We start from the raw sequence: 27,348 nt of genomic DNA, 5'->3' as shown, positions 1-27,348 counted from the left end.
CTGCCCTAGATGTAAAGGAGTGACCACCTTAGGCAGGAAAGCAGCCCTGGTCCTGAGAACCATCTTTTCTGCATGAATGGTTAAAAACTGAGGTTTAAAACTAAGAGCCTGAAGCTCACTTAACCACCTGGCTAAAGTAATAGTGATCAGAATAACCGTCTTGAAAGAAAGAAGCCTCAACGCGCAACTATGAAGAGGCTCAAAAGAAGACCCCATCAGGAAAGTAAGTACCAGATTCAAATCCCACTGAGGCATAATTAAGGGGGTGGGAGGAAACCTTGGTAAGGCCTTTAATGAACCTCTTAACAATGGGAGACTTAAAGATGGCTGGTCCGGCAAACAAAGGAAAGCCGACAAGGCTGACAAGTAACCCTTTCCTGTAACCACTGCACCACCCTGCTGAGCCAAGGAAAGAGAGAAACCAAGCACATCAGACAAATGGCCCTTCAGAAGATCAATGGACCTCTCTCCACACCATTTAACACATTTGGACCATCTAGAGGAATAAATAGATGTGGTGGAGAGTCTCCTGGATCATAAAATAACTTCCAACCCATCCGGTGGGAGAGAGAAAGAACTCAGATTGCCCCGTTCAATCTCCAGGCATGAAGGTGCAAGCTCTGGAGATGGGGGTGTAGAACCTGCCCCTGCGATTGTGAGAGGAGGTCTGACCTGAGAGGGAGACGGAGCGGAGGGTGCGATGAAAGGTGAAGTAGATCTGTGTACAACACCGTTCTTGGTCAATCCGGAGCGATCAATATGAATTGGGCCCGGTCTTGGCGAATCTTCTTCAGAACCCGAGGAATCAAGGGTATGGGAGGAAAAGCGTAAAGGATCTGTGAAACTCCATTCCAACTGAAACGCGTCCCCCAACGCTCCCTGCATCGTAAACTGGAGACTGCAGAATGACGGACAGTGCGCGTTCTCTTGAGTGGCGAAAAGGTCCAACCAAGGAATCCCCGCTTCAGGAAGATATGATGGACTACCTCTGGATGAAGCCTACACTCGTGGCCGGCCAAGAATTGCCAACTGAGACTGTGTGCACGTACATTTAGCACTCCGGCCAGATGATTTGCAAACACATAAATCTGATGGTCCTGAGCCCAAGACCAGAATCGCAGAGGCTCTCTGCAGAGACGATACGACCCTACACCTCACTGTATGTTTATGTACCACATCACGTTAGTGTTGTCCGTTAGGACCTGCACCGACTGACCGCGAAGGGAGGGAAGAAAGGCCTTGAGAGCCAAATGTATCTCCCGCAATTCCAGAAGGTTGATGTGAGGCAACCTTTCTTCCGGAGACCAAAGACCCTTGATCTCCAGATCCCCAGATGAGTACCCCACCCTAGAGTGGAGGCATCCGTGATCACTCTGGCCACCAGTGGAGGAAGTTGAAAGGGTTTTCCTTGCGACAGGTTGCCCTCCACACTCTACCAAGACAGATCCACTGCAGTGTCTCTGGAGATCCTGACCATCTTCTTGAGATCTCTGTTGTGCTGAAACCACTGCCTGTGGAGGCACCACTTTAGAGCCCTCATGTGTCAGCGAGGGCATGATTGACCAACAGTATGCAGGAAGCGAACAGACCGAGCAGGCGTAGGACCTTCAGGACTGGAACAACCGCTCCATCGTGAAACAAAGGAATCCTCTGCGGAGGCTGGAAAGCTCGACACACAGTAGCGTCCAGTACTGCCCCTATGAACAGGTTGCGCTGTGAGGGCACCAGGTGAGATTTGGGTACATTTATCAAGAAACCCAAGTCAAACAACAGCAGTGCTGTTACTTGCAGATGATGCAGCACCAACTCTGGCGACATTGCTTTGAGCAGCCAGTCGTCCAAATTGGGGAAAACAGGAATCCCTGACTCTCTGAGATGAGCTTCCACCACCGTCATCACCTTTCTGAAGACCTGTGGCGCGGAAGTGAGATAGAGTGGGAGGACCGCACACTGATAATGTTGAGACCCTACCGTAAACCGGAGATGCTTCCGATGCGGCTACAGGATGGGAATGTGAAAATACGCATCCTGTAAGTCGATCAACACCATCCAGTCCTCTTGCTGCAGCGCCAGAAGAACTTGAGCTAGGGTCAACATCTTGAATTTCTCCTGCCTGATGTAAAAATTCAAGACCTGAGGTCTAGGATCGGTCTTAACCTGCCGTCCTTCTTGGAAATCAGGAACTACCAGGAGTAGCATCCCTGACACCTTTCCTGCTCCAGAACCACCTCTATCACACCTTTCTGAAGCAAAACAAAAACCTCCTGCTGCAGAAGCAGCAAATGGTCCTCTGAACACCAGCCCTGGTGAGGAGGGTAAGGAAGTGGAAACTTTCAGAAGGGAAGGGCGTACCCATTTTCCACAAGATTTATAACCCAAAGGTCTGATGTGATAGATTTCTAATCTTGTAAAAAATGGAACACAACCCCTTACAGGACCAGCATGCTCCAAGATGGGGAATCTAGAGCTGCTTTCCTGTGGTACCAGTGGTGGGGACAGGGGAGGAAGAAGAGGAGGAGAGTTGTCGGGATGCATCCCGCAGACGACCTCTGCCCTTCCTTCTGTGCGACTTGTACAAAGGGTTCTGCTGCTGCTGTTGCTGATGTTGTTGACGGCCTCGAAAGGAAGCCGCCTTATCAAAACTATGGTACCTCCTATAACCAAAGCCCCTAGACTGGGACTGAAGACCCAAGGACTTTGCAGTGGCTCTACGGTCTTTGAACCTTTGCAGTGCAGAATCTGCCTTTTCACCAAAAAGCTTGGATCCATCGAACGGAAGATCAAGAAGAGTAGCCTGCACATCTGGAAAGAACCCCAAAGACCTGAACCAGGCATGATTCCTGGTAGCAATAGAGGAACCTATCACCCTGGCCACCGAATCCGCAGTGTTCGGGCCAGACTGAATAACTTGACTGGCTGCAGCCTGCATATCTGCCAAAAGCTCCAAAAAGGAACCACAATCATTGTCCGGCAACTTAGGAGCCAACTGTTTGGCTGAGTCCATTAAGGCATGTATATATCTCACCAACAAGCATGTTGCATTGGTAGACTTTAAAGCCATACTTGAAGAAGAGAAAACCTTGTTGGCAGATTGCTCCAATTTCTTAGAGTCTCTGTCTCCAGGAGTTTGAGGTAAAGACCCAGCCGACTGTTTAGATCTGGAAGCCTGCACTATCAAACTTTCTGTCAAAGGATGAGCCGAAAGAAATGCAGGATCATTAGGAGCAGGCCTGTACCTCCTTGCTACAGTCCTCGAAACAGCAGGAGCTGATAAGGGCTTCGGCTACACCTCCAGAATTGGCTCTGTCAAGGCCTCATTAAAAGGTAAAAGAGGTTCAACCACAGAAGATGGAGAATGTAACACCTCTGTGAGAATATTTGGCCTGAAATCAGCTGTGGGTAACTGAAGATCTAAAAGTTCAGCAGCTTTCCTGATAACAGCATGGTATGGTGCAACATTCTGCGAAGGTAAGGCCTTTGGCGAAGAAAGCTCCCACTCAGGGGAAGTGTCTAGACCACTTGCCTCACGAAGGCCCTCGAACTCATCAACAGAGTCGTCGATCTCACCTTCTTGACCGCAACTTCAGAATACCCGGCGGCAAGCGCGGTGCCAGAGACACAGGTGCCGGTGTCGAAGGAAGATCTTCCGAAGCAGGTAACGGCGCCAACTGAAGCTGAGTAGAAGAAGGACCAGATGGCGCTGGAGATTGAGAAACCGGCGTCAAAAACCTCGTAGCCGGAGAGTACCAGGACGGCGCCAATGGCATAAACGGAACATATTGATGAAGAACGCCCAAATTGAAAGCAAGTGGAGCCACGAGGCTTGACAGCGCATCCAGTAGGGTAAGCTGCCCTGGAAAACATGCCGTACATCACATTAAGAAAATGCGAAGGATCCGACCCAGGCCCAGGAAAGGGTGGATAAGGTGCCCAGTCTGAGTCTACTCAAGGCTGAGATGAAGGCCGAAGCTCCGGCGCCGGGGACGTCGGATCCAGAACAGGCGAGGCTACAGGCACAGGAGAAGACTCCGTGGGCTGCGGAGAATCTGTTAGCCCCGCAGAACCCCTCGATGTCGGTGAGCGAGTCGGAGTCGCTTGAGGAGAAGGAGAAGGCGAGATGACATCTTTAGAGCGACGTTGTGGAACCGGAGAAGGCGACCTCGAACCCTACCCTTCAAAGAGCAGTGTCGAGAACCATGCCTTCTCTTCTTCTTGTGCTTTTCCTCGACTTCGAAGTATGAGAGGTCGACGACTTTGATTTTGACCTCTTACAACCCCTCTTCTCCTTTCTTGCTTTGCCATAAAAAGCTTAGCCTCACGCTTCATCAAAGCATTTGGATTCATCTTCCAACAACTGGAACAGCCTCCGATGTCGTGGTCCAACGAGAGACACCAGAGACAGTCATCGTGGGAATCAGTGATGGACATATGTCCCCCACACTCTCTACAATGCTTAAAACCAGACTGCTTCAAAGTAGCCATCACACTGCTACTCCAAGAGTGAACAAGAAACAAAGTAATAACGAAACCAAGTTGTTTGTTCTTGTGGCAGGCCAGAGACCACAACAGCAAACTAGAATATACATCGAAGGCCTAAAATTATTTAGGGCTTATGTTTGATAGGGAAAGTAATTGGCAAAATATGATAGTAAACAGAGCACATCTAATGCAAAAAAGTATAGGAGACCTTTTTAGATTTGTAAAAAACACTGGGAACCAAACCGTTAGAGGTTATTACGAAAATATATGCCACAAAAACAGTATCTGTTGCATCTTATGGGGCAGCAGTTTGGGCCACATCTGATAGGTTTAAACTGCAAGGAATAGAGGACGGCTTAATGAAAAAATGTGGCTTCTGTACCACAATCCTGTGCCAATTATATTTGTCATTGTGAGGTGAATGTTCCATACATTACAGATAAGATCTGCATGGCCCCAATCTTTTTGTGGCATTCAGTGTGGCGAAAGGAAACCTTAGCCTTAACCAGACACATTGTAATGGACTGCCTGAATCTGGATGGCGTAGGAAAAATAAAATGGCTTAAATATATTGAGACCACATTACACATTAAAGGTTTACATAAACTATATACACATCCGAGTTCATGCACAACAATAACAAAAACTGATCTAAAGGCCCAGCTATTAGCCCACTTTGATGAGAAGAGATTTGATATATGAATTTTAAACTCTGTACTGTCAAACAATATCATATAGTACCTAGTATGAACAATATGACTTTTTCTTACCTATCCTTTGTTACTGATTTACAACATAGATATATTTTACTAAGATTTTGATTAAATTACATCCCTTTAATGTTAGGTCATCCATCACAAATTTATGTGATTGATGCACTCCCACCCTGTCCCTGTGACATGCAGTCTAGGCAGAATGGCCTACATTTTATATTTTTTGGGTAAATATTATATTTATGAAAGAAAGAGATATATTTTCCCTCTTATGCGTAACCTGAATTTAAGACAATGCCGCCAAGCCCTCCATTACCTCAAGATATTACCGGATCCTTTTACGTGTTTTTGCTGGGCTTCGTTTTATTTATGTGTTTTAAAAAAGAGGAGATTAACTGCTTAAATGTGATTTCTTATGTATAACCAAAGGGTCTTTGTACATTACTAGGAGTAATTTTAAGGAATCAAGGACTACTATTTTGTAATTTTTTTATCTCTAGATTGGTAAATTTATCTTTTTAAACTTAATTTTATGTGTTATTGTGTGGAAATTTTTGATGAATTTGTTTCTCTAGAATTCTTTTTATGCCAGTTTTTGACTGGCGAAAAAAAGTTATGTGACTTGACACAGCGCCATATTTATAACTGAAAAACAGAGCTATTTCTTAAATGCAGAAATTTAAATTGCACAACAATGTTCCATGCAAAAAAAATTCTGTACTTAAAATATCTCCCATTTAAAAAAATGGTTATATGTTTGTATAATACATGTAACAGTGCCACATATGGTTGAAAAGTACGTCCTATGGTTTAAGAACATATGACACAGGCTCTCAGTCCACCATACACATATATCCCATTCATATACACAGATATTCATACAGTCCTACAAGACCATACTCTCACTGACACACATGGCAGTCCTGTCATTGTGCCCCTATTCAAAGTATTTTTTTTCAAACCATATTACCTGGATCTATGTCAATGAAGCTGGGCGTCAGAGTGTCTAATAACAATGCACAAGTTGTTTAGCCTTCAGTAGCTCACAGTGATTTTCACTGATCAGAACTAGCTCACACTGCAGAAAAGGTTGGAGACTCCTAATCTATATCAATGGTTTGTCACTTGGTGTTACCAACACCAAGCATAGCCTAATATGGTAATCTGTGAGATTCCATGGAGCAAAACACCTACCTGCAGGCTTTATTAGGGAGGAACAGCAATCAACACTTAAATTCCTAATGACTTTAACATATGTTTTCACAATAAATATGTCAGGACTAGTGTCTTTATCATAACATTTCATAAATAGATTTGGCTTATAGTCTTGAAAGTTGGCTTGCCACCATATCTAACTTAGTCCTGATTTAAGTATTAGCTTTCCTGCATGCCACACAGTGTGATACAAATAGTCTTTCAAGTGAAAGCACAAACTTTTGTCCCAATCAAATATTGTACTCAAAGGACCATCATGTGGATGGAGACTAAGCCTCTCTCTCAGTAGGAATCTGAAAGCTCTTTTTTGTTGCTCATATAAATTCAGTACATTATTTATTGCTGCCTTTCTCCCATCTGTGCTGCTACCAGAGAAAGACAAACACCATAAATCAACTAGTTACCTATAAAAATGTTAACAGCATTACAATTTCATGTGTGTCCCACTGAAAGTTAAGTCTCAAGCAGCTGGATAATCAGATAGATTCCAGCAGTGTGGAACACTTTTTTTGTGGAAGGACACAACTATCAAGTCCTGTACTCCTATCTCCCAACGTGTGGGCGGAGCTAATCTACATCTCTAGTGAGTCTCATATAGTTATCTGGCAGAAGTTGCACTATCAAGCAAGAACATGAAAACAGAGCCATGTGAAAACAACTGCATTTCAGTGCCACTTAGAGGTTACTAGACAAATGCTGGCAGACGTGAAAGATACAACATCGATCATGACCGACATTGCAGACCACTTCGCATAGGCAATGCCAGTTGGTCTTACTTGTATATAAAGGTGAGCAAGACCAATTGTTATTGCCATTGCTTGTCTATAATGTACAGCCGATGCAACAACCCTAATGCATTCTGTAGGTTCAGAAGGACACTTGAACTAGGGACGAACCATTGGAAATATAGTTCCAGATGTGCAATGAGAAATGTTTAAAAAACACAGTTGTGACATACGATTCTGGACACAAAGTCATAAGAAAGATCCTAACAGAAGAGTGTTGTTCCTGGGTTTCATATCCAATAACAAGAAACAGAATTCATGAAAATAACTTCTGCTTGTAGCCATTAAGTGGAGACATCAACACAGCCTACATCCACTAATTTGCATTGGACATGATGAGATCCAGTAATAAAATGAACTCAAAATAAGTTTGAACGATTAGAATCCACAACAAATTGCCTTATTTAATTATTCACGTGTGCTATTTCAAAATAACTTGGGTGGTAACACCATTCATTTGATCAAACTCACCAACTCTCAGGACCATTTTCCATGTTACAATAAAATCATCAAGTGAGCACATCTACAAACACCTTAAACTACCATTCAGTGAATAGAAGTGTGATAGGCTGGCTTTGTGTACTTTATAACCAACAAAAAAGTTGTCATAAATTTACCTCAAACACCATGTGGATATGTGGAGTTAATTTAATCCGTTCACTGTTTGCCAAACAAAGCATCTTGTTGTCATCCAACACTGTATTCATATTTTCAATCCAGAGTGCATCAACTGGTCCATCACTCACAATCCACTTGTGATCTTCAGAAGTGTCGTTGACAGCTGCACGGACGCTGAGGGCCATTAATCCATCCTTCCACTCCAAGGTCAGTAAGTTAACCTCACCGTACAGTTCACCCATGGTTACTGATTTTGGGTTCAGAACATATGTTTTTACTGGTCTGTAAAACGGGTGTTTCTCCTTTGCTTTATGTAAAGCTCCCAGGGCTGCGGCCAAAATTTCATATACTGTTGTTTTCCCACCTCCTGTTGGACCAACCAGCATAACGCCATGTCTAACTAGCATCGTTTCATAGAACTGAATCACTTTGTGAACCAGGCAGGATACAGGCTGCAAACCTTTTGCAATCATAACTTCTATGATCGTTGACTGTAGTGTGCCGTAGTCATGATCTGGGATGGTGACTCCCGGGAAAAGGTCAGATATGATACCACTGATGAAAACAAGGGGAAGGGATGTTAGCACAGTTCAAGGTACTGTATCTTTAAATCATTTTGCAACACACCACACAAAGAAATTTTTAAAACTCTATGTTCCTGTATCATATTTTGAAATCGCTGTCCACCTTTGAGTTAGATGGTGTCATAACACAGTGCAGTGATCCAGGGCTATACAACATGAACACCAAAATTGAAGACCTTGTCACAAGAGCAGATACATTTCATTTTCATATCCAAATGCAAGCATTCACTGTGCTGTATCATTCTAGAACAATTGAAAAGCGATTATTTTCCGTTCCTTCTATTTAGAGTAGTTCAACTCCCAAATGTAACACAAAGTATTACTTCCAACAGTGCGACTTTAGTAATATATGTGTGTGAAAAAATGTGATTCTCTCATTGGCAAAGGCAATAGTTCTGTCTTTTTGTTAGAAAGGTTTTGGTAATAATCAAGCTCTTTTGTTCATGTTGGCCATATCTATACTAAAATGAAAATCCTATAATAAATAAAAACCGTGAGCTAAAAATGCATGGAAGCTGAAAATAGGGTTTCTAATCTAAACAACTGCATTAGCTGATATGACCTGTAATATGAAGAAAGAGTGTTATGAAAAGGAGTCAGAAGAGGACATTTATATAGTTATCCTAAAAGTATATGCAACAAAATAATGTACCTGATACTTTTATCAAAGGTCAGTATGTTTGTTGCTTCTTTAAGGAAGCCAATGGGCGCATATGGCTTTACTTTGCAAACAATAAAGCTATAAATTGAACAGAATGGTATCATGACAGCAAAGCAATACAAATGAGCATGCAAGGAAGATTAGTGAATTGCACTGTGTCTTTATGAAACACCAAGGCACCCAACAGAACAACTTTTCTAAACAAAAATGACATAGCGCAGTATTTAAAGAACAAGTTACTTACCTTCGGTAACGATATATCTGTAAGAGACATAGATTAGTTATAGATTCCTTACCTTTAGAATTACGCCCAGGCATCAGAATGGCTCCGGAGATTTTTTTCCTCAGCAGTACCACTGCACGTCTAAAGGTGGCGTTGGTCGGCTCCGCATTCATTGTTGGCGTCGCAGGGATTACATTGTGGTAGCTACTTAAATGCCGTCCTCGCGCACTGACGTCAGTTCTTTTACACAACATTCCACGCCAGAAGCGCAAAGCCATGCAAGACACTGACCACTGGTGCACAAAACTAGGGCCCTGAAAGGAACTCCCTGACCCCAGAAGTCAGTTCGCAGAACGGGGAGGATGGGTGGGGCGGTAAGGAATCTATAACTAATCTATGTCTCTTACAGATATATCGTTACCGAAGGTAAGTAACTTGTTCATCTGAAAGAGACACTTAGTTATAGATTCCTTACCTTTAGAATAGATACCCCAGCAATACCAACCCCGGAGGTGGGTCTGCGAACCAAGTTCACACCAGACAGTCCTGGAAAACAGAACGGCCAAAGAAGCCATCTCTCCGGACTCGGCTGTCCAGGCAGTAGTGTTTTGTGAACTTGTGCAGAGATGCCCACGTAGCTGCCTGACAGATGTCATTGAGGGGGACTCCCCATCCAAAAGCAGTGGTAGCTGCCGTCACCCTGGTGGAATGGGCGCTCAATCCCACTGGAGGCTCTTTCTCTGCCAAAGAATAGCAAACTTTAATGTACAAAATGACCCACCCTAGAAATGGTCCGTTTGTGTACGGCCCAACCTTTTTTGACGCCCACATAGCCAACAAAGAGCTGGTCATCCACCGGGAATTGCTTGGTGAGATCCCAATAAAATAAAAGCGCACATTTTGGATCCAGACGGTAAACCTCTCTTCCTTCTTAGAAGGATGTGGAGGCGGAAAGAAGGTGGGCAAAGTGATGGTTTGACCAATGTGGAAAGAAGTAAGCACTTTAGGAAGAAAAGAGGGTTGATTTTGAAGGACAACCTTGTCCGGATGATTCCCCAGAAAAGGAGGTTTCGAGGAAAGAGCCTGGAGCTCACTTACCCTGCGAGTGTTGGCAACCAGAAAGGCAGTCTTTAAAGTGAGAAGTCTGAGAGGACAGTTATGTAGCGGCTCAAAGAAAGCGCACGTAAGATAAGTAAGAACCAAGTTCAAGTCCCACTGAGGCATTACGAAGGGAGTAGGAGGAAAAAGAGGAGTAATGCCCTTAAGAAAGCGATTTACAACAGGGGACTTGAAAAGAGAAGGCTGATCAGGAAGCCTACGAAAGTCTGAAATGAATGAGAGATAGCCCTTAAGAGTGCCCAGAGCAGAGCCCTGCTGGGCCAAAGAAAGGAGGAACAAGAGAACCTCAGAAAGGGGATTAACAGCCTTTGCTGCGCACCATGCCACAAATTTGTTCCATCTGCAGGCGTATACCGTCTTAGTGGAGGGACGCCTGGCTGCCAAGTCAACATCACAAACTTTGGGAGGAAGGTCAAAGGCTGTCAACTGTCGCCGCTCAATATCCACGCAAGGGGGTGGAGGCCGGACAGGTTCGGGTGGAGAACCGTCCCCTGCTGCTGCGACTGAAGATCTTCCCGAAGAGGCAGTCTGATTGGAGGATCGATGGCCATGTGTAACAGCTTGGGATACCAGACTCTTCATGCCCAATCCGGAGCCACAAGAATAACTTGGGCCCGGTCTCGCTTGATCTTCTTCAGCACTCTGGGCAGAAGTGGTATAGGTGGAACGGCGTATAGAAGACCGCAACTACAGTTGCGACAAAAAACGTTTTGCCTAGCGAGTGCAGCCTTGGAAATTCCAACGTGCCGAATTGAAAACAGTGCATGTTCTCTTCGGGGGCGAATAGATCTAACCAAGGCTCTCCCCACTGCAGAAATAGACCTTGCACCACCTCCGAGTGAAGACGCCATTCGTGATGCATCATGCACCTGTGGCTGAGTTCATCTGCCCTAGCGTTCAGTGAACCTGCCAGGTGTTGAACCACCAGGGATATGCCCTGATGTTCCAGCCATGTCCAGAGACGGAGAGCTTCTTGACATAGGATCCACAACCCCACCCTCCATGTTTGTTGTAGTACCATATGGCAGTGGTGGTGTCCATGAACACCTGCACTACTCTACCTCGGACTGAGGGAAGGAATGCTTTTAGCGCAAGACGGACCGCCCGGAGCTCCAGAAGGTTGATATGGAGCCTGGACTCCGCTGGAGAAAAGAGGCCTCTGATCTCCGCCTCTAAATTGTGGCCACCCCACCCCAGAAGTGATGCATCCGTCACCACTGTGAACTCTGGTTGGGGAAGGGAGAGGGATCTGCCATTGACCCAATCCTGGTTCGTTATCTACCACTGCAATTGTTGTGCAGTGCCCTCCGAGATCTGAACGAAATAGGACAGACTCCCCTGATGTTGTGCCCACTCTAACTTCAGGTCCCACTGCAGAGCCCGCATATTCCACCTGGCATGATCTACCAGCAGGATGCAGGAGGCGATGAGGCCCAACAGCCTCAGGCTCATTCTGACCGAAACCCGGGATAGAGGCTGAAAGATAGGAATCATAGCCTGAATATCCCGGACTCACTACTCGGGAGGATGAACCCGAAACTGCATCGTGCCCAGAACCGCTACAATGAAGAGGAGCTTCTGAGATGGAATCAGGTGTGACTTCAGCACGTTGATAGTGAACCTCAGCAAATGCAGGAGGTCTGCCGTAGTCTGAAGTAGGGAGATGACTGCCTGTGGCGAACCCACCTTCAACAGCCAGTCGTCGAGATAGGGGGAGGCTGGAACCCCTGATCAGCGCAGATGAGCTGCGACCACTGCCATCACTTTTGAGAAAACCCTATGGGCGCTGGTAAGGCCAAAGGGGAGCACGGTAAACTAAAAGTGCTTGTGGCCTACAGTGAACCACAGGTAACGCCGGTGAGCCGGCAGGACGGGGATGTGAAAGTAATCATCCTGCAAGCCCAATGCTACCATCCAGTCTCCAGGGTCGAGGGCAGACGGGACCTGAGCTAGTGTCAACATTTTGAACGTCTGCTTCCGGAGGAACCGGTTGACGTTCCTGAGATCCAGGATAGGACACAGGCCTTTGTCCTTCTTGGGCACCAGAAAGTAGTGAGAATAGCAACCACGACCTACTTCTGGAACAGGAACTCGCTTGATGGCTCCCTTGGCAAAGAGAGCCATGACTTCCTGTTGGAGAAGGACCAAATGATCCTCCGACATGCGATGGTATTAAGGTGGCATGGATGGAGGGATAGTCTAGAAAGAGAGGAAGTAGCCCCTTCAGACTATCTGCAAAACCCATCTGTCCGATGTGATGGTGAGCTAGTGGAGGAGTTGATGGCGAATCCTGCCGCCCACTGGCAATTGGTGGCCCTGAAAGGTCGGACTAGGAGGGTTTGGAGGATGCTGCAGAAGGGGCGCTGGTGGACTGGCCCGCTCGCTGGCCCCCAGACTCACGATGGTGGGTCCTACGTCCCCGGCCGCGCAGTGTGAGAAGGTGGCCTGATATATGCTGTCAACTAGTTCTAGTGGGCACCCTGTATCAGTCCAAACAACCCCTTATGGTGATAGGTTAAAGCCAACCTTATATGAAAGCTATCCTAGTGGTAGCTATGGAGAGCAGCCTTCAGGCTAAATCTTGAAGGAATGTAAAGCAGCTTGTTTTACAAGTCTATAATCTCTTGAATCATCAAATGAAAAGACAACCACGCCAGGTATATATTCAAAATATATGTATTTAAGATAATACACACCCCTCTACTCTCTTTATGAGACTGGAGTTCGAAGTACTTTAGTTACAAGTGTTTAAGCATCAGTAAAAGCACAAATACACGTTTAGGCCCTAGGGGCGTACCAAACCATATACTAAAAAAGTGGTATAAGAACCACAACTGAAATAGGCAGTATGCCTATTGCCTCTAGAATCGCTGGGACCCCAAGAAACCACCCAAGATAGTGATACAGGGGACCCACGGGAGCCGTATGCAGTGTGGAAACACAACCGGGTGTTCCTATTATCTTCTATGGGGAATGTCGCGGTTGGAATTTTAAAGATTAGGGACACTTCTAATCGAGTCAGGACCAAACCCTTTTGGACTTAGACAGTTCTAGGGCTAGCACCCACGACAGTACCGTTGTACTCGAGTTACCTCACCCAGGGAAGCCAGGTGCATAGGTGTCTTTTGGTGTTGGGTCGCGTCTTCGATTCCAATGGAAGCCTGCAAAGAACTGCTGATGCCGTGAAGAGAAGTGTCCGGAGAGATCCAAGCCTGTATCTAGGATGTAAGGAACCTGAAAGCAGAGGGGACAGAGTCTGGGTCACTTGCCAGTGACCTAGGGCAGGATGGACCAATGCCAACAGATGTCGGGTGCTTCAGATGAGTTGACGGGTGTCTTGACTCTTCAGCCACGAGGTCCAGGAGGCGTCGACGAAGTCCACGAGCCGGATCCGAGCTGTCCCACGAAGTCTGTCGAGTGCTGCAGTGTTGGCGACCAGAAAGGACGCAACAAGCCTTGGCAACGGCAAGTCTCAGGAAATCAGAGAAAGGACTGCGATGCAGACCAGCAAGGTCTGATGGACTCACCCAGCGAAGGGTAGCCCCAGGGAAGTCTGGAAATCCTCCTCTGGGGATGCAGAGACTTCGGCGTCCGGCGGGAGCTTCAGTAATGCAGACAGACAGCTGCTTCTTTGGTCACTCCTTGACCCCAAGGGAGATTTCTTCCATCTTCTAGTCGTGATAGAAAGTCGAAGGTCCAGGATATATGTTTCAGAGGTTCGTCCTGGGTAATCTAAAGTCCTAAGGACTGGATTCCTATACTTATACTAAGTTTAGGGGATGGACTAACTCTAAGGCTCCACCTATGGGTGGGCCTGGGGTGGGGGTGGTTACACCCCTTCCCCTTTGTCCAGTTTCGCACCAGAGCAGGGGCTGAGTGCACCTGCAACCGGTTTGAACTGGGCTATGCACAGGGACACCTTATGTGCCCCAGGCAGTGTCTCGGGGGGGGGGGGTAGTATTCCAAAGCGTTTGACACCAAACATGACATGTTTTGATGCAGCCATTCCAAAGTTAGCATTTACCGCGAGGTTATAATGCACTTAAGAGTATATGGTATGGCTGTATCACAGAACAGCCATAAGGAAGTATTTCCGAATGCTGCAGAGGTGATCAGCTATGGCCAACATTTATGGACATCATCCATGTGGGAAATGCAAAGTCTGCTCACTCACGAAGAAAAGCAAAGAAATCACCTTTCTTAATGGTACCAAATGGGAATAGAGAAAATTTACCACTTGTAACAGTAGCAATGTGGCATACCTCGTCACCTGTCCATGCCTATTGGAGTATATAGGGATGACAACACGACCCGTGAAAACAAGGATAGGAGAACATAAAAGCAACATCAAGTGTAAAAAAAGCACAACAAAAATGGCAACGCATTTCATAGAACTTGGTCATACACCCGAAGACATATCCTGGACAGTAATCGAACAAGTCCCAAATGAAAGATACCTTTTTGAAAAAGAACAGAGATGGGTGTTCCGCCTAAAGACAAATATCATAGGCCTGAACGAAGAAATTCCATGGGGTCAGCTATGACCATATTAAGAACCAGACACTGTATATCAAATATTATGTTGACCACCATGAGAGACCACTAAATACCCTCTGACTACTTGCCTGCTTCCAGAATGTCAGACAACCCTGTGAAGGGGCATACGCACATTTCGCACAACCAGAAAAACAGGTTAAAAATGAAAGAGTCTTCAAAAAAAAAAAATCTCATTTACAAGACAAAAGAAACTTTCATTTTCATTCCCCCATTTTATTTTTATTTTTATTTTTTTATTTTCCTGGCACAATGATTTTCTAGTAGGATTACCAAGGGGCCTCCCTTATTTTTGGGAGAAAAACAAACATTCAAAGAGTTCCTAACAAACCCTGAAGTTTCTCGATGTTCGAATCATTCTCGGCGATTGCCCCGCCCATGCCTTTTTTCTATTTCTGTTTCTATTTCCAGATTCACGCAGAAAACCAGGGAGTAATTTCCTGGCCCCAAAATAGTGGCACATTACGAACATTTATTTTAAGCAATCTCACGACATATGGCGTTATTATTTTTTCATTTTCATTTTGGTTTCACTACCGTCATCGCTAAGCAGGAAGTGATGTCCCCACCTTGGCACAAATACAGGTAGCCATTTTGAAGAAGTTTCACGCTCTAGTCAATCAGAAAGGAGCGTTTTCCCGCTGCATCCTGTTTAACTAACAAGGTAAATACTCAGCATTTACTTCCGTATTGCCATCCACAGAGCAACACGGAGGCATACAGAGGCGAGGAAAGATCCTGCTTCATGTGAGTAAGACTAAGCCAAGTCTTTAAACTAGGCACGCTTGCCCCATGCGATGACAGTTGCATCGTCAAGACACGGCGCGATCGCCTAAAGCTAACATTATGTGTTTCCTATTTTACCAACAATGTTTATTCAAGGCATCCTCCACTCCAGTGCGCGCTCATGAAGCCTGAGTATTACTCCAAATAGTGTATGTACCTAACGATTTTATTTAAAGATGTTTTTGGTATAAATCAAACGGGCAATAACAAACTAACATCTACCATCATGTCTGATTGTATGGATGAATGATTGATCACTCTTACAAATTTAAACAGAGTGTTTGGAAGAATGTGTGTGTATGTCGTTTTTGTCGAACGAAGTACTCGTTTTTTAATAAACTTGCCATAATACTCTGCAACCAATGGGCAGTAGTTATCCGTTTTTAGAACAAAACCTACGCTGCCATAAAGAGAAACATATATATAGAAAAATATATCACGAGAATTAACCCATATTGGACGTTCCACAGTATGGTGATGTGTCAATTAAATAATTATAAATGTGTTTGCATTGCTTTCTCTTATCTTTTCAGATACCAAGTTGGTTACAAAAGACAGGGATCAGTGTACTCCTGTAAAAAACTTTCTCCAAACCCACATATTTTTTGCGGTTTGTTTTTGGAATAATAGGCATACTAAACATATAAATTAGTTAAAGATTTTGAGTGTAGTAGGGATCACATTCGGTCCTGATGAGTAAAGCAGTGGGGACTGCTTACGAAACATGTTGACCCAGTAGGGGGTAACACATTAAGATACACCCCCTACACATCCCCTTTTTTAATGTTACCAGCCAGAGAAACGAATACAATTGTTTTTTCTACTAGCCAGGGAATTCTTAACTAATTATTGTATTTTTCACTAAACCCTACCACTCCCACTCCCTCACCACACATAGCCTATTCCTTCATAACAACAGTGCTCCCCCGTATTCGCAGGTTGTAGCACGTCCCGCCCCGTAGAGGGACGGGAAGACCCCCATGATGAAGCATGACACTATGGGATTCATAGTGTGTGAGGGGTATTTTAAAAACACTTAGTGCTTTTCCATGAAATCTCATGGATCACTGAACACACTTCATCTAACATCACTTAAAATAATGAAATAGAAAAATACTAGATAGTTTTTATTTAGATAGGATAGAATCACATTGTTTATTGAAAGTTATACAGGAGGTAGGTTCTATCCTGATACCTCTTTACTCCCTTATTTGGTACTTTTTCTGTATCACAGAACAGGCATAAGGAAGTATTTCCGAATGCTGCAGAGGGGCTCATCTCATGCTTGGGCACCCTCTCACATAAAACCAAGCACTCTGCCTTCAGGATTGTCAAGGCCTGCCATAGGAGTGGCTTAGAGGTTTATATGTGTCTGTATAAGGTAGTGATATAGGTAGCCTATACCACAGTAAGGGGTGCAAGCACACACTTACCCAGGCTGCAGTAGCAGACCTGTGGTGTCATTTTGGAGTGCTTCCCAGGGGTGACATAATACATGCTGCAGCCCCGGGTAGGCCTCTGAGGTACCTATGCCCTAGGTACATAGTATACCATATACTAGGGGCTTATAAGGCACTCCAGAATCCAATTAGATATGTACCTAATGTACATGGAAACCATTTTACAGAGAAAGCAGATAGACTGGGGCCCTGAATAGCAGGATCCCAGTCCAACTAAGTCATAAACTAGCAAAACACCAGGAAAAAGTGGGGGCAACCATATAGTCAGAATCCACCTTCCTACACACAGGTGCTGGAGAGCTTGCTCCGGCCTGTGGCCCTGGGTGGAACGTGGCAGGACACCCCTTAAGTAGCCACGAAAGGGGTGAAAACCAGACTGTGCAGGGCGGGTAGAGAGACCCAAGGACTTGGCCATAGCCCAGGAGTCCTTGAAGCGCTACCGAAGTTGAAATTGTCCTGCCTAGCAAGTCGGTGGTGTACAGTCTACATCGTATGGTAAACTTGGCTGCGTCTCTCCCCTTGGTGACTTCACGGGAGAGCACGGCCCGGGCCACCTCCAGGCACTGTGGCAGCACCTGTGCCACCATATCCCACACAGAGTGCAATGGCCCAACACACATGCGGTGTTCACCGACCGCAGTCCCAAGCTGGAGGAAGAAAACATTTTCTTCCTAAGATGGTCCAGCTTTTTGGATTGCCTATCAGGTGGTGTGTTAGGGAATGGTGCCTTTGGATGTAGAGGTTTGGACCACCAAGCTCTCAAGGGTGGGGTGTTGGGAGAGGAAAGAGGGGTCACCCGGAGCTGGGCGGTGGCGTCAGGCAATCATTTCCTCCATCCAGCCAGCCACAGCGGACATGCAGCTGCGGAAATTGTGAGAGTCCTTCTCAGCCTGCGATGTTACGGACACCACAATCTGAGTGTCATCCGCATAGGAAAGTACGGACAGACCAAAACTCACGATAAGCTGAACCAGGGGAGTAACGTAAACATTAAAAAGCATTGGACTAAGTGCTGATCCCTGTGGGACCCCACAAGGGAGGGAGAAGGGGCTAGATTTAGCCCCCCCGCATCAACCCATTGTTTCCTGTTTTCTAAAAAGGAGGTCAGCAGCGACAGTGCAGTACTCCTAACACCCAGCGTGTGTAGGCGCCTACCCAGGAGCGCATGGTGGACCGTGTCAAAGGCGGCAGAGAGATCGAGCAGGATCAGTGCCGCTCTCCCTCTAATTTCCTCCAATGCCGCCACCAGTGCTGACTCAGTGCAGTGCTGGGCACGGAACCCATGCTGAGCAGGGTCCAACAGTTGATGGGCCTCCAGATAGGTCTGTAGCTCTGCATTAATGGTCTTCTCTAGGACCTTAGCCGGAAAGGGGAGACGGGAGATCGGTCTGTAGCTATCCACTGACCTCGTGTCCATAGAGGGCTTTTTTACAAGTGGGAGAATAGAGGCTTTCGTCCAGATGTCAGGGTATATTCAAGTGCTAAGAACCTGGTTCAGAAGGTCATTGAGTGGAACCGCCACCTGACTAGACAACTTGTTAAAAATCCCAGAGGGACATGGATCGGAGGGAGCCCCCGACTTGATACATTTTAACTTCTAAATTTATGCTTTCCCGGACCAAGGACTCTTACACTATAGTGACTACCAGTATAGATGACATGTGACTCCTACACTTTGCAGTCCTGTCTCATGTAACACTTCTTCTACATTGGTTTTCACATGTATGATTGTCTCTGTGCAAAGTGTGTGTGATGTAAAGTGCTCTGACACCTTACACTGGCATGAGTGGCGGTATTAAACTAAATGAATATGAGAGAGTGGTTATGGAGACTTGAGGGGCACTGTTAAATTGTGGTAGTGAGGGAATCCATGGCAGAGGTAGTCATTGAGGGGTGCCAACAAACATTGTAGTACAGGGCACCACCAGTCCTAAAGCCGGCCCTTCGGGTGGGTCTGTGAGGAATCCACAAGCAGCTACTGTATTCACCAGAAAAAGAATTACTGAAGGTAAGTAACTTGTTCTTCTGATAGATACATCTGCCTGTGGATTCCTCACCTTTTGAATAGAATCCCCAAGCAGTCCCTCACTCGGAGGTGGGTGTCTGCTTGTCTATACCAAAAAATCCTGTAACATAGAGTGAGCAAAATGGCTGTTTCTCCTCCCTTCTGAATCCAAGCAATAATGCTTTGCAAAGTGTGGAGGGAGGCCCAAGTTTCCACCTTGCAGATGTCAATCACAGCGACACATCTAGCCAAAGCAGAAGTTTCAGATTTGGCTTTGATACAATGAGCTCTAATACCTTCAAGTGGCTCCTTCTTAGCCATGGCGTAACAGATCTTGATGCACAGGATCATAAACCTCGATAAATTTCTCTAGTGGACGCTTTCCCCTTCATCCTGCCCACATATCGAACGAACAGTTGGTTGTCCATTCTGAACTCACGGGTTCTGTCCATGTAGAAACTCACAGCCCTTTTGGGGTCCAAATGATGAAGTCTCTCCTCCTTCTTTGATTGATGTAGAGAAGGGTAATAAGTAGGCAAGGTAATGGGCTGGCCCAAATGGAATGGAATGACCACCTTACGCAGGAAAGCAGATCTGGTCCTAAGCACCATCTTACCTGCGTGAAAGGCTGTCAAGGAAGGCTTGAAACTAAGGGCCTGCAATTCACTCACCCTTCAGGCAGACATAGTGGCACATAGAAATATAGTTTTAAGGTAAGAAAACTCAAAGGGCAACTATGCATGGGTTCAAAGGGAGAACTCATAAGAAATGTAAGGACAAGATTAAGATCCTGCTAAGGTATTATAAATGGAGTAAGAGGAAACTTATTAGTGAGACATTTAATAAATCTCATAACTATAGGGGACTTAAAAAGTGAATGCTGGGGGCGTGGCCAAGATGACAAGCTGGTAAGACATGCTTCCCTGAGTCTCCCCCCTCCCGTCTGCCTAATCTGGCCTGCACCAGTGCCTTAACCCATCAGGCGCCTGGAATCGGGGAGGAAGTCAATCCCATTTCCACTCCCGTTCCCACATCAGCCCCGGAATTGGTGGCAGGAGCTCTTGAGGCGGCGCAGGAGGAGTGCCGCGCGGACGGCTGGCCCACACAGAAAATGGCACCGAGCATCGGAAGCTGTTAAGGCCACAGCCGGAGGCAATCGAAACGGAGCCATCGGGGCCCGCGGTGCGGCAGAAGACCCCTGCTGCGGCTGCCCCAACCCCCACAGCGACTGGCCCGCAGCGATGATCGTTTGGCGGATCCCACAGCAGAGCGGGGGCTCAGGGGCCGGATAGCGCTCCCGGCGGCAGCCACATGGGGCCCAGTGGAGGTGAATCCCCCTGACGCCGGCTGAGGGTGCCTATGGAAGTGGCGGTTGGAGCGGGACCCCCCTGCAAGAGCGAGCGAGCTGGGACCGCGACACTGGCTTGGTGAAGAGGCCGCGTGGTCACATAGGAGGCACGGGGAGGCGAAGCTCCCAGGCTGCTGCTAGACAGAAATCCGGCAGCCGGACAACACCAGGGTGCACAGAGGCTTCCACACATAAATACACCCCCCGGCCAGCCAAGAAGAACGACCTGCAGGACCTAGTCTCCACCAAACGCAAGCAGACAATTGCTCCGCTGGGGTAGTGGCCAACAAGGCGGAGAATGGAAGCCTTGACTAGAGCCGCTGACGCTACGGAGGCCATGGCCACGGCGAAGGGCACAAAAGGACCACACTTTGAAGAATATGCTGGTTAAGCCACCACATTCCAATTGCGGGGAAGGTAGGCGCTCCCTACTGGATATGGATGAACTGGATGGCCCAGTCACACAGGCCTTCCTGGAGACACTTTTTGGCACACTGCGAGAGGACTTCCAGACTCTAAAAGGGGAAATTGCGAGGGAGATCAAAGAGGTACGACGTGACATTGACGCTGTGGGCGAAATGGTGGCATCCATAGAGGACCAGGAACAGGCCCGGGGGAAGAACTAGAACAGCTGCAGCAGGAAGTGATCAGGCTGCGGGAGCAGCAGATCGATCTCCAAGCCCATGCGGAAGACCAGGAGAAAAGGTCACGATGCAACAACATTCGCGTCCCGGGAGTACCATCAAAAGAGGAAGGTACGGACATCACACAGTATCTCCAGGGCCTGTCCCGGAGCATCCTGGAGGTCCCGCCACAATTGGAAATCAAAATAGACAGGGCGCATGGTGTGGGCCTCCCGCGTCAAGCACCTGCACCCCTGCCGGACATCCTGGCCTTCTTCCCGGACTTTCAGCTCAAAGAACGGATCCTCAGAGCGGCCAGGGAGAAGCAGCTCTTGCAATACTAGGAACACTCTATTGCCCTGTACCAAGACCTGAAACAAGTGGTCCGTGACTGCTTTAGAGAAGAATAAATTATAATTTATCATGTGTGCGTAGATTAAATAAGTCAAACACTGGTAAAAAAATATCAAAAATAAATGCAACAACATACCCTGCTGTTAGACAGCAGGGTATGCTGTTGCATTTATTTTTGGTATTTTTTACCAGTGTTTGACTTATTTAAGCTACCTGCCACCAAAATAACGTCCACCACATCAGGTGGGAGAGATAAAGAACTCAAGTTGCCCCGTTCAGTGGGGGTGCAGAACCTGCTCCTGCGATTGCAAGAGGAGGTCTGCCCTGAGAGGGAGACGGAGAGGAGGGCAAAATGAGAAGTAAAGAAGATCCGTGTGCCACACCCTTCGCTGTCAATCTGCGGCTAATAATATGACTTGGGCCCGGTCTTGACAAATCTTCCTCAGAACCTGAGGAATCAAGAGTTTGGGGGAAACGCGTAAAGAAGATGGAAACCCCAATATAACTGAAACGCGTCCCTCAATGCTCCCAGCATCATATACTGGAGGCTGCAGAACAATGGGCAGTGCACATTCTCATGAGTGGCACACAGGTCTAAATGAGGGATCCCCCACATCCCGAAAATGTGTTGTACCACTTTCGAATGGAGATACTATTGAAGATCGGCTCAATACTGCCAATAAGACTGTCTGCAAATGCTTTCAAAACTCCGGAAAAGTGATTTGCAATTGCACAAATCCAATGGTCCTGAGCCCAGGAGCAAAGCCACAGAGCTTCTCTGCAGATAAGACACAACCCTAATCCTCCATGTTTGTTGATATGCCACATTGCTGTAGTATTGTCTGTTAAGACCTGAACTGACTGACTGCGAAAGAAATGGGGGAAAGTCTTGAAAGCCAAATGTATCACCCACAATTCCAAAAGACTGATGAGCAAAAAACTTTCCTCTGAAGACCAAAGACCTTTGACGGCCAGGTCCCCCAGGTGAGTTCCCCACTCTAGAGTGGAGGCATCCGTTATCACTGTGGCCATCAGAGAAATAGGATGATGAAACTGCTTCCCTTGAGACAGGTTGCCGGACACACCCCACCATTGCTGATCCACTGCAGTGTCTCCAGAGATCCTGATTAACTCCTCGAGATCTCCGTTGTGTTGAAACCACTGCCTACAGAGACACCACTGAAGAGCCCTCATATGCCAGTGTGCATTTTTCATCAACAGAATGCAGGAAGCGAACAGACTAAGCAGGTTCAAGACCTTCAGGACTGGACCAAAAGCTTCATTCTGAAACAGCAGAATTATAGCCGAATGTCCTGAATCCTCTGAGGAGGAGGAAAGGCACGACTCACTGTAGTGTCCAGTACTGCCCCTATGAACAGGTTGCACTGAGAGGGCTCCAGGTGAGAGTTGGGGACATTTATTGGAAATCCCAAAATGAACAACAGTTGCGTTGTCACCTGCAAATGGCAACACCATCTCTGGTGAATTCGCTTTGAGCAGCCAATTGTCTAGATACAGGAAAACTGGGATCTCCCACCTTCTGAGATGTCCTGTCACCACTGCCATCACCTTTGTGAAGACCCAAGGTGCGGAAGTAATGCCAAGCGGAAGGACTGCAAACTGATAATGCTGAGAACCCAACGTAAAACGGAGATACTTTTGATGCGATTTCAGAATGGGGATGTGATAATACGCATCCTGTAAATCGATCGAAACCATCCAGTCTTCCTTCTCCAGAGCAAGAAGAGCCTGTGCTATTGTCAACATTTTCCTGTTTGAGGAACAAGTTCAAAATCCTGAGGTTAAGGATCGGCCACAAACACCTGTTGTTTTTGGGAATCAGGAAGTACCAGGAGTAGCATTGTTGACTCCGTTCCTGCTTTGGAACCAACTCTATTGAACTCTTCTGAAGCAGTGTTGGCACCTCCGGTTGGAGGAGCAGAAGATGCTCTTCCAAACAAATTCCTTGTCTGGGGGGAAAAGGAGGTGGATACCCCTGAAAGGGTAGGGCTTATGCATTTTCTACAATGTCTAAGACCCAGAGGTCTGTAGTGACAGACCTCCAGTGAGGTAGAAAATAGTTTAGACATCCTCCCACTGGGCAAGCATGCTCTAAGATGGTGAAGCTAAACTGCTTTCCTGCAGCACTGGCTGGGGAGGAAGAAGAGGAGGAGGAGGCTGGTTGATGAGCAGAACCACACTCACAACCTCTGCTCCTTCCCCTGTAGGTCTTATAAAAGTGATTTGAGCCCTGCTACTGCTGCCAATTGCTTTCTCGAAAGGACAAGTTCCTAAAATCCTAAAAAAGAAAACGAAACCTGTGAAATTGCCTATAATCCGTAGGCTGGGACTGAAGCCCTAAGGACCTCACAGTCACCTTGCTGTTGTGAGAAGTTGGCCTGGTATATGTTGTCCACTAGTTATACTGGGCACCTTGTACCAGTCCAAACAACCCCTTATTGGTTAAAGGTTAAAGACAACCTTTATTGAAAGCTATCCTAGTGGTAGCTATGGAGAGCAGCCTTCAGGCTGAGTCTTGAAGGAATGTAAAGCAGCCTGTTACCTGTCTATAATCTCTTGAATGGTTAAATGAAAGACAACCACACCAGGTATATATATAAAATATATGTATTTATTTCTAAACACACCCTACTAGTCTCTTTATGAGGCTAGAGGTCAAAACACATAAGTTACACTTCAAATATAACAGTAAAACAGCACGTCAGGCCCTAGGGGCGAGCCAAACCATATACTAAAATCGTGGTATAAGAACCACGACTTAACTAGACACAAGGCCTAGAGCCTGTAGAATCGCTGGGACCCCAAGGAACCACCCAAGGAAGTGACACAGGGGACCCATGGGAACGTGTGCAGTGTGAGAACACAGCCGCGAGCTCCCGTTAGCTTCTATGGGGAAAGTCGTGGTTAGATTTTTAAAGATTAGGGACACTTAGAAATGAGTTAGGACCAAACCCTTTGGGACTTAGGAAGTTCTAGGGTCAACACCCACGGGAGCACCGGAGTACTCGTGTTACCTCACCCAGGGAAGCCGGGTGCATAGGTGTCAAATGGTGTCGGGTCGCATTGTCGTTTTCAATGGGAGCTGGCAAAGAAGTGCTGCTGCTGGGAAGATGCGAAGTGTTCGAAGAGATCCAAGCCTGGACCGAAGATGAGAAAAACCTGAAAGCAGAGGGAACAGAGTCTGGGTCACTTGCCAGTGACCAGGAGGACGATAGGTGAATGCCCACTGATGTCGGGTGCTTCAGGTGAAGAAGGTGAAGCTTGACTCTTAAGCCACGAGGACCAGGAGGCGTCGAGGATGACCAGGAGCTGGATTCAAATTGTCCCACGAAGGATGTTGAGTTCGGCATTGTTGGTGCCGGATTGGACACAACAAGCCTTGGCAACAGCAACCCACGCAGAAATGAGAAAGATGCTTCGGTGCAGACCAGCAAGGTCTGAGGGACTCACCACTTGGTTGGGAGTCAGGGCACGTCTGGAGCAACCAGGGAAGCCCAAGGAAAATCAAAGATACCTTCACAGGGACCCACCAGTCGACGGACCAGGGATTCATACTTATACCTAAGGAAGGGGTAGGACTAGCTCTAGGGACCCACCTATGGGAGGGTTTGGAAAGAGGGGTGGCTACACCCATTTCCTTTGTTCAGTTTCGCACCCCCTGAACTGGTTTGAGCTGGACTATACACGGGAACACCAAATGTGCCCCCAGTGCAGGACTTCAAAGTACTCTGAGAGTGCTCCCACCCAGCCCCAATACACATCAGCCTGTCTGGGAGGTGGTTACACCTCCCTGTGACAGGAAACCTATTGTCCAGGCCTCCCCTGTTGGAGTTTCGGTCAGCAGCAAGAGGCCAGACTTGTGTCTGTGGCTGCAGCATCCATTTTGTGATGCCAGGGTTCTGTTAAGTTTTTACCGGGTATACCAGTACTGCCATGTCTCTCCCTCTAGAAGGGTGGGATCATACTCCCACGCCAGTTACTGGTGTGGGGGTATGATTCCGAGGTGTTTGACACCAAATATGACATGTTTCCGTGCAGCTAGTCCAAAGTTAGCATTAACCGTTTTAGATATAATGCACTTAAGAGTATATGGTCAGGCTGCACCACTGACAACCCTGGAGAAGAGATTCCGAAGGCTGTAGAGGGGCTCAGCTCGTGCCTGGGCACCCTCTCACATATAACCAAGCACTCTGCCTTCAGGATTGTTAAGGCCTGCCATAGGAGTGACTGATAGGTTTGTATGTGAACCTATACCTCAGTAAGGGGTGCATGCACCACCTTACCCAGGCAACAGTAGCAGACCTGTGGTGTCATTTTGGGTTGCTTTCCAGGGGTGGCATAATACATGCTTCAGCCCCTGGTAGGCCTCTAGGGTACCTATGCCCTGGGTACATGGTATACCATATACTAGGGACTCACAAGGGTACCTCAGGATCTGATCTGTGGTGTACCTAAGTACATGCAATCAATTTAGAGAGGAAGCAGCTAGGCTGGGGCCCAAAATTGCAGGGTCCCAGCCAGACTAAATTCGAAAAACAGTGAAACACCAGCAAAAAGTGGGGGTAAACATAAGAGCAGATCCTACTCTCCTACAGCTGTCTTTAAATCTCTGCAGCGCAGAATCTTCCTTGTCACCAAACAGACGAGACAGATCAAAGAGCGAATCCAAAGTGTACCCTGAACATCTAGCGAGAAGCCCGATCCCCTCAACCAGGCATGTCTTCTTGTGGCCACAGAAGAACCATGGCTCTTGCCACTGAGTCTGCAGTGTCCATTCCTGATTGAATAATCTGGTAGTCTGCCACCTGAGGATCATTCAACAACTCGGAGAAATTACCTTGGAGATCTTCAGGCAGCTTTGGAATGACCTCCCTTGCTGAGTTCATTAAAGCATGCGCATATCGCCCCAACAAACAAGTAGCATTTGTGTATGTGAGGGCCATGCTCCCATAGGAAAGTATTTTCTTTGTTGACTGCTCCATCTTCTTAGATTCCCTATCTGCAGGAGTAGAAGGGTATGACCCAGATGACAATTCAGAGAAGCATGAAGCCTGACCCACCAAACTCCTGGGTGTGGGCTGTTAAGATAAAAATACAGGATTCCCTGGAGCTGGCTTATATCTTCTGGCCAATGATCTTGAAACTGCAGCAGAGGACATTGGCTTTGCCAGATCTCAAGTATGGGCTCCGTAAAAGCCTCATTAAAGGGTAACAACAACCCTGAAGAAGGTGCAGTATAATGAAGCACTTCTGTCACTATGTTTGAGATCAATTCTGCAGAAGGGAGAGGCAAGTCAAATAAATCCACAGCTTTTCTTATTACCACATGATAAGAAGTTACCTCTGGAGGTGCCAAACCTTTAAAGATAACTCCCACTCGGGGAGGTATCCAGACCACTGGACTCCTCTAAATCTTCAAAGTCCGGATTCAGTCCTATAATTTCTCCTTCTACAACACCTTCCCGCTCGATATTTTTCTTCCTCCAGCAATCTCTGAGCTTCCTTTGTGATCTGATCTTCGGCATCAGCGGAACCAAAGGTGGGGCCGGTGACTTGTGTACTAGCGCCGAAGGATGATCCGAAGGAGGCAGAGTTGGTGAAGTTGGCTCTGGATGATCTGGAGTCGGTTCGGATCCAGATGGTGCCAGAGATGGATTGTTTGGTGCCAAAGAGTCACGCCTTTACTGTGATGGCAATGGCACTGGCTGTCTCAGCGCCGGTGGTGGCCAAGCCACCGGAGTCATGGGAATAAAAGGCCTGAAGGGTGCCTGCTGTAAATGAGCTGGAAATCCTCAAAGAG

At 46.8% G+C, this 27,348-nt stretch overlaps 1 protein-coding gene across 2 annotated transcripts in view; it reads right to left on the bottom strand.

The window, feature by feature from the left end:
- DNAH6 (dynein axonemal heavy chain 6) overlaps nt 1-27,348 on the bottom strand; it is a 2,458,578-nt gene that overhangs the window by 1,356,839 nt on the left and 1,074,391 nt on the right. For both annotated transcript variants that reach the window (XM_085636629.1, XM_085636630.1), the window contains one exon: nt 7,810-8,365. In XM_085636629.1, the coding sequence (XP_085492755.1) occupies nt 7,810-8,365 (556 nt within the window). The remainder of the gene's footprint in view (nt 1-7,809; nt 8,366-27,348) is intronic.

This window comes from Triturus cristatus, chromosome 2_1 (assembly GCF_964204655.1).
Source record: "Triturus cristatus chromosome 2_1, aTriCri1.1, whole genome shotgun sequence".
In the NCBI taxonomy this organism is placed as follows: domain Eukaryota; kingdom Metazoa; phylum Chordata; class Amphibia; order Caudata; family Salamandridae; genus Triturus; species Triturus cristatus.
This window is presented reverse-complemented; position numbering and strand designations above follow the sequence as displayed.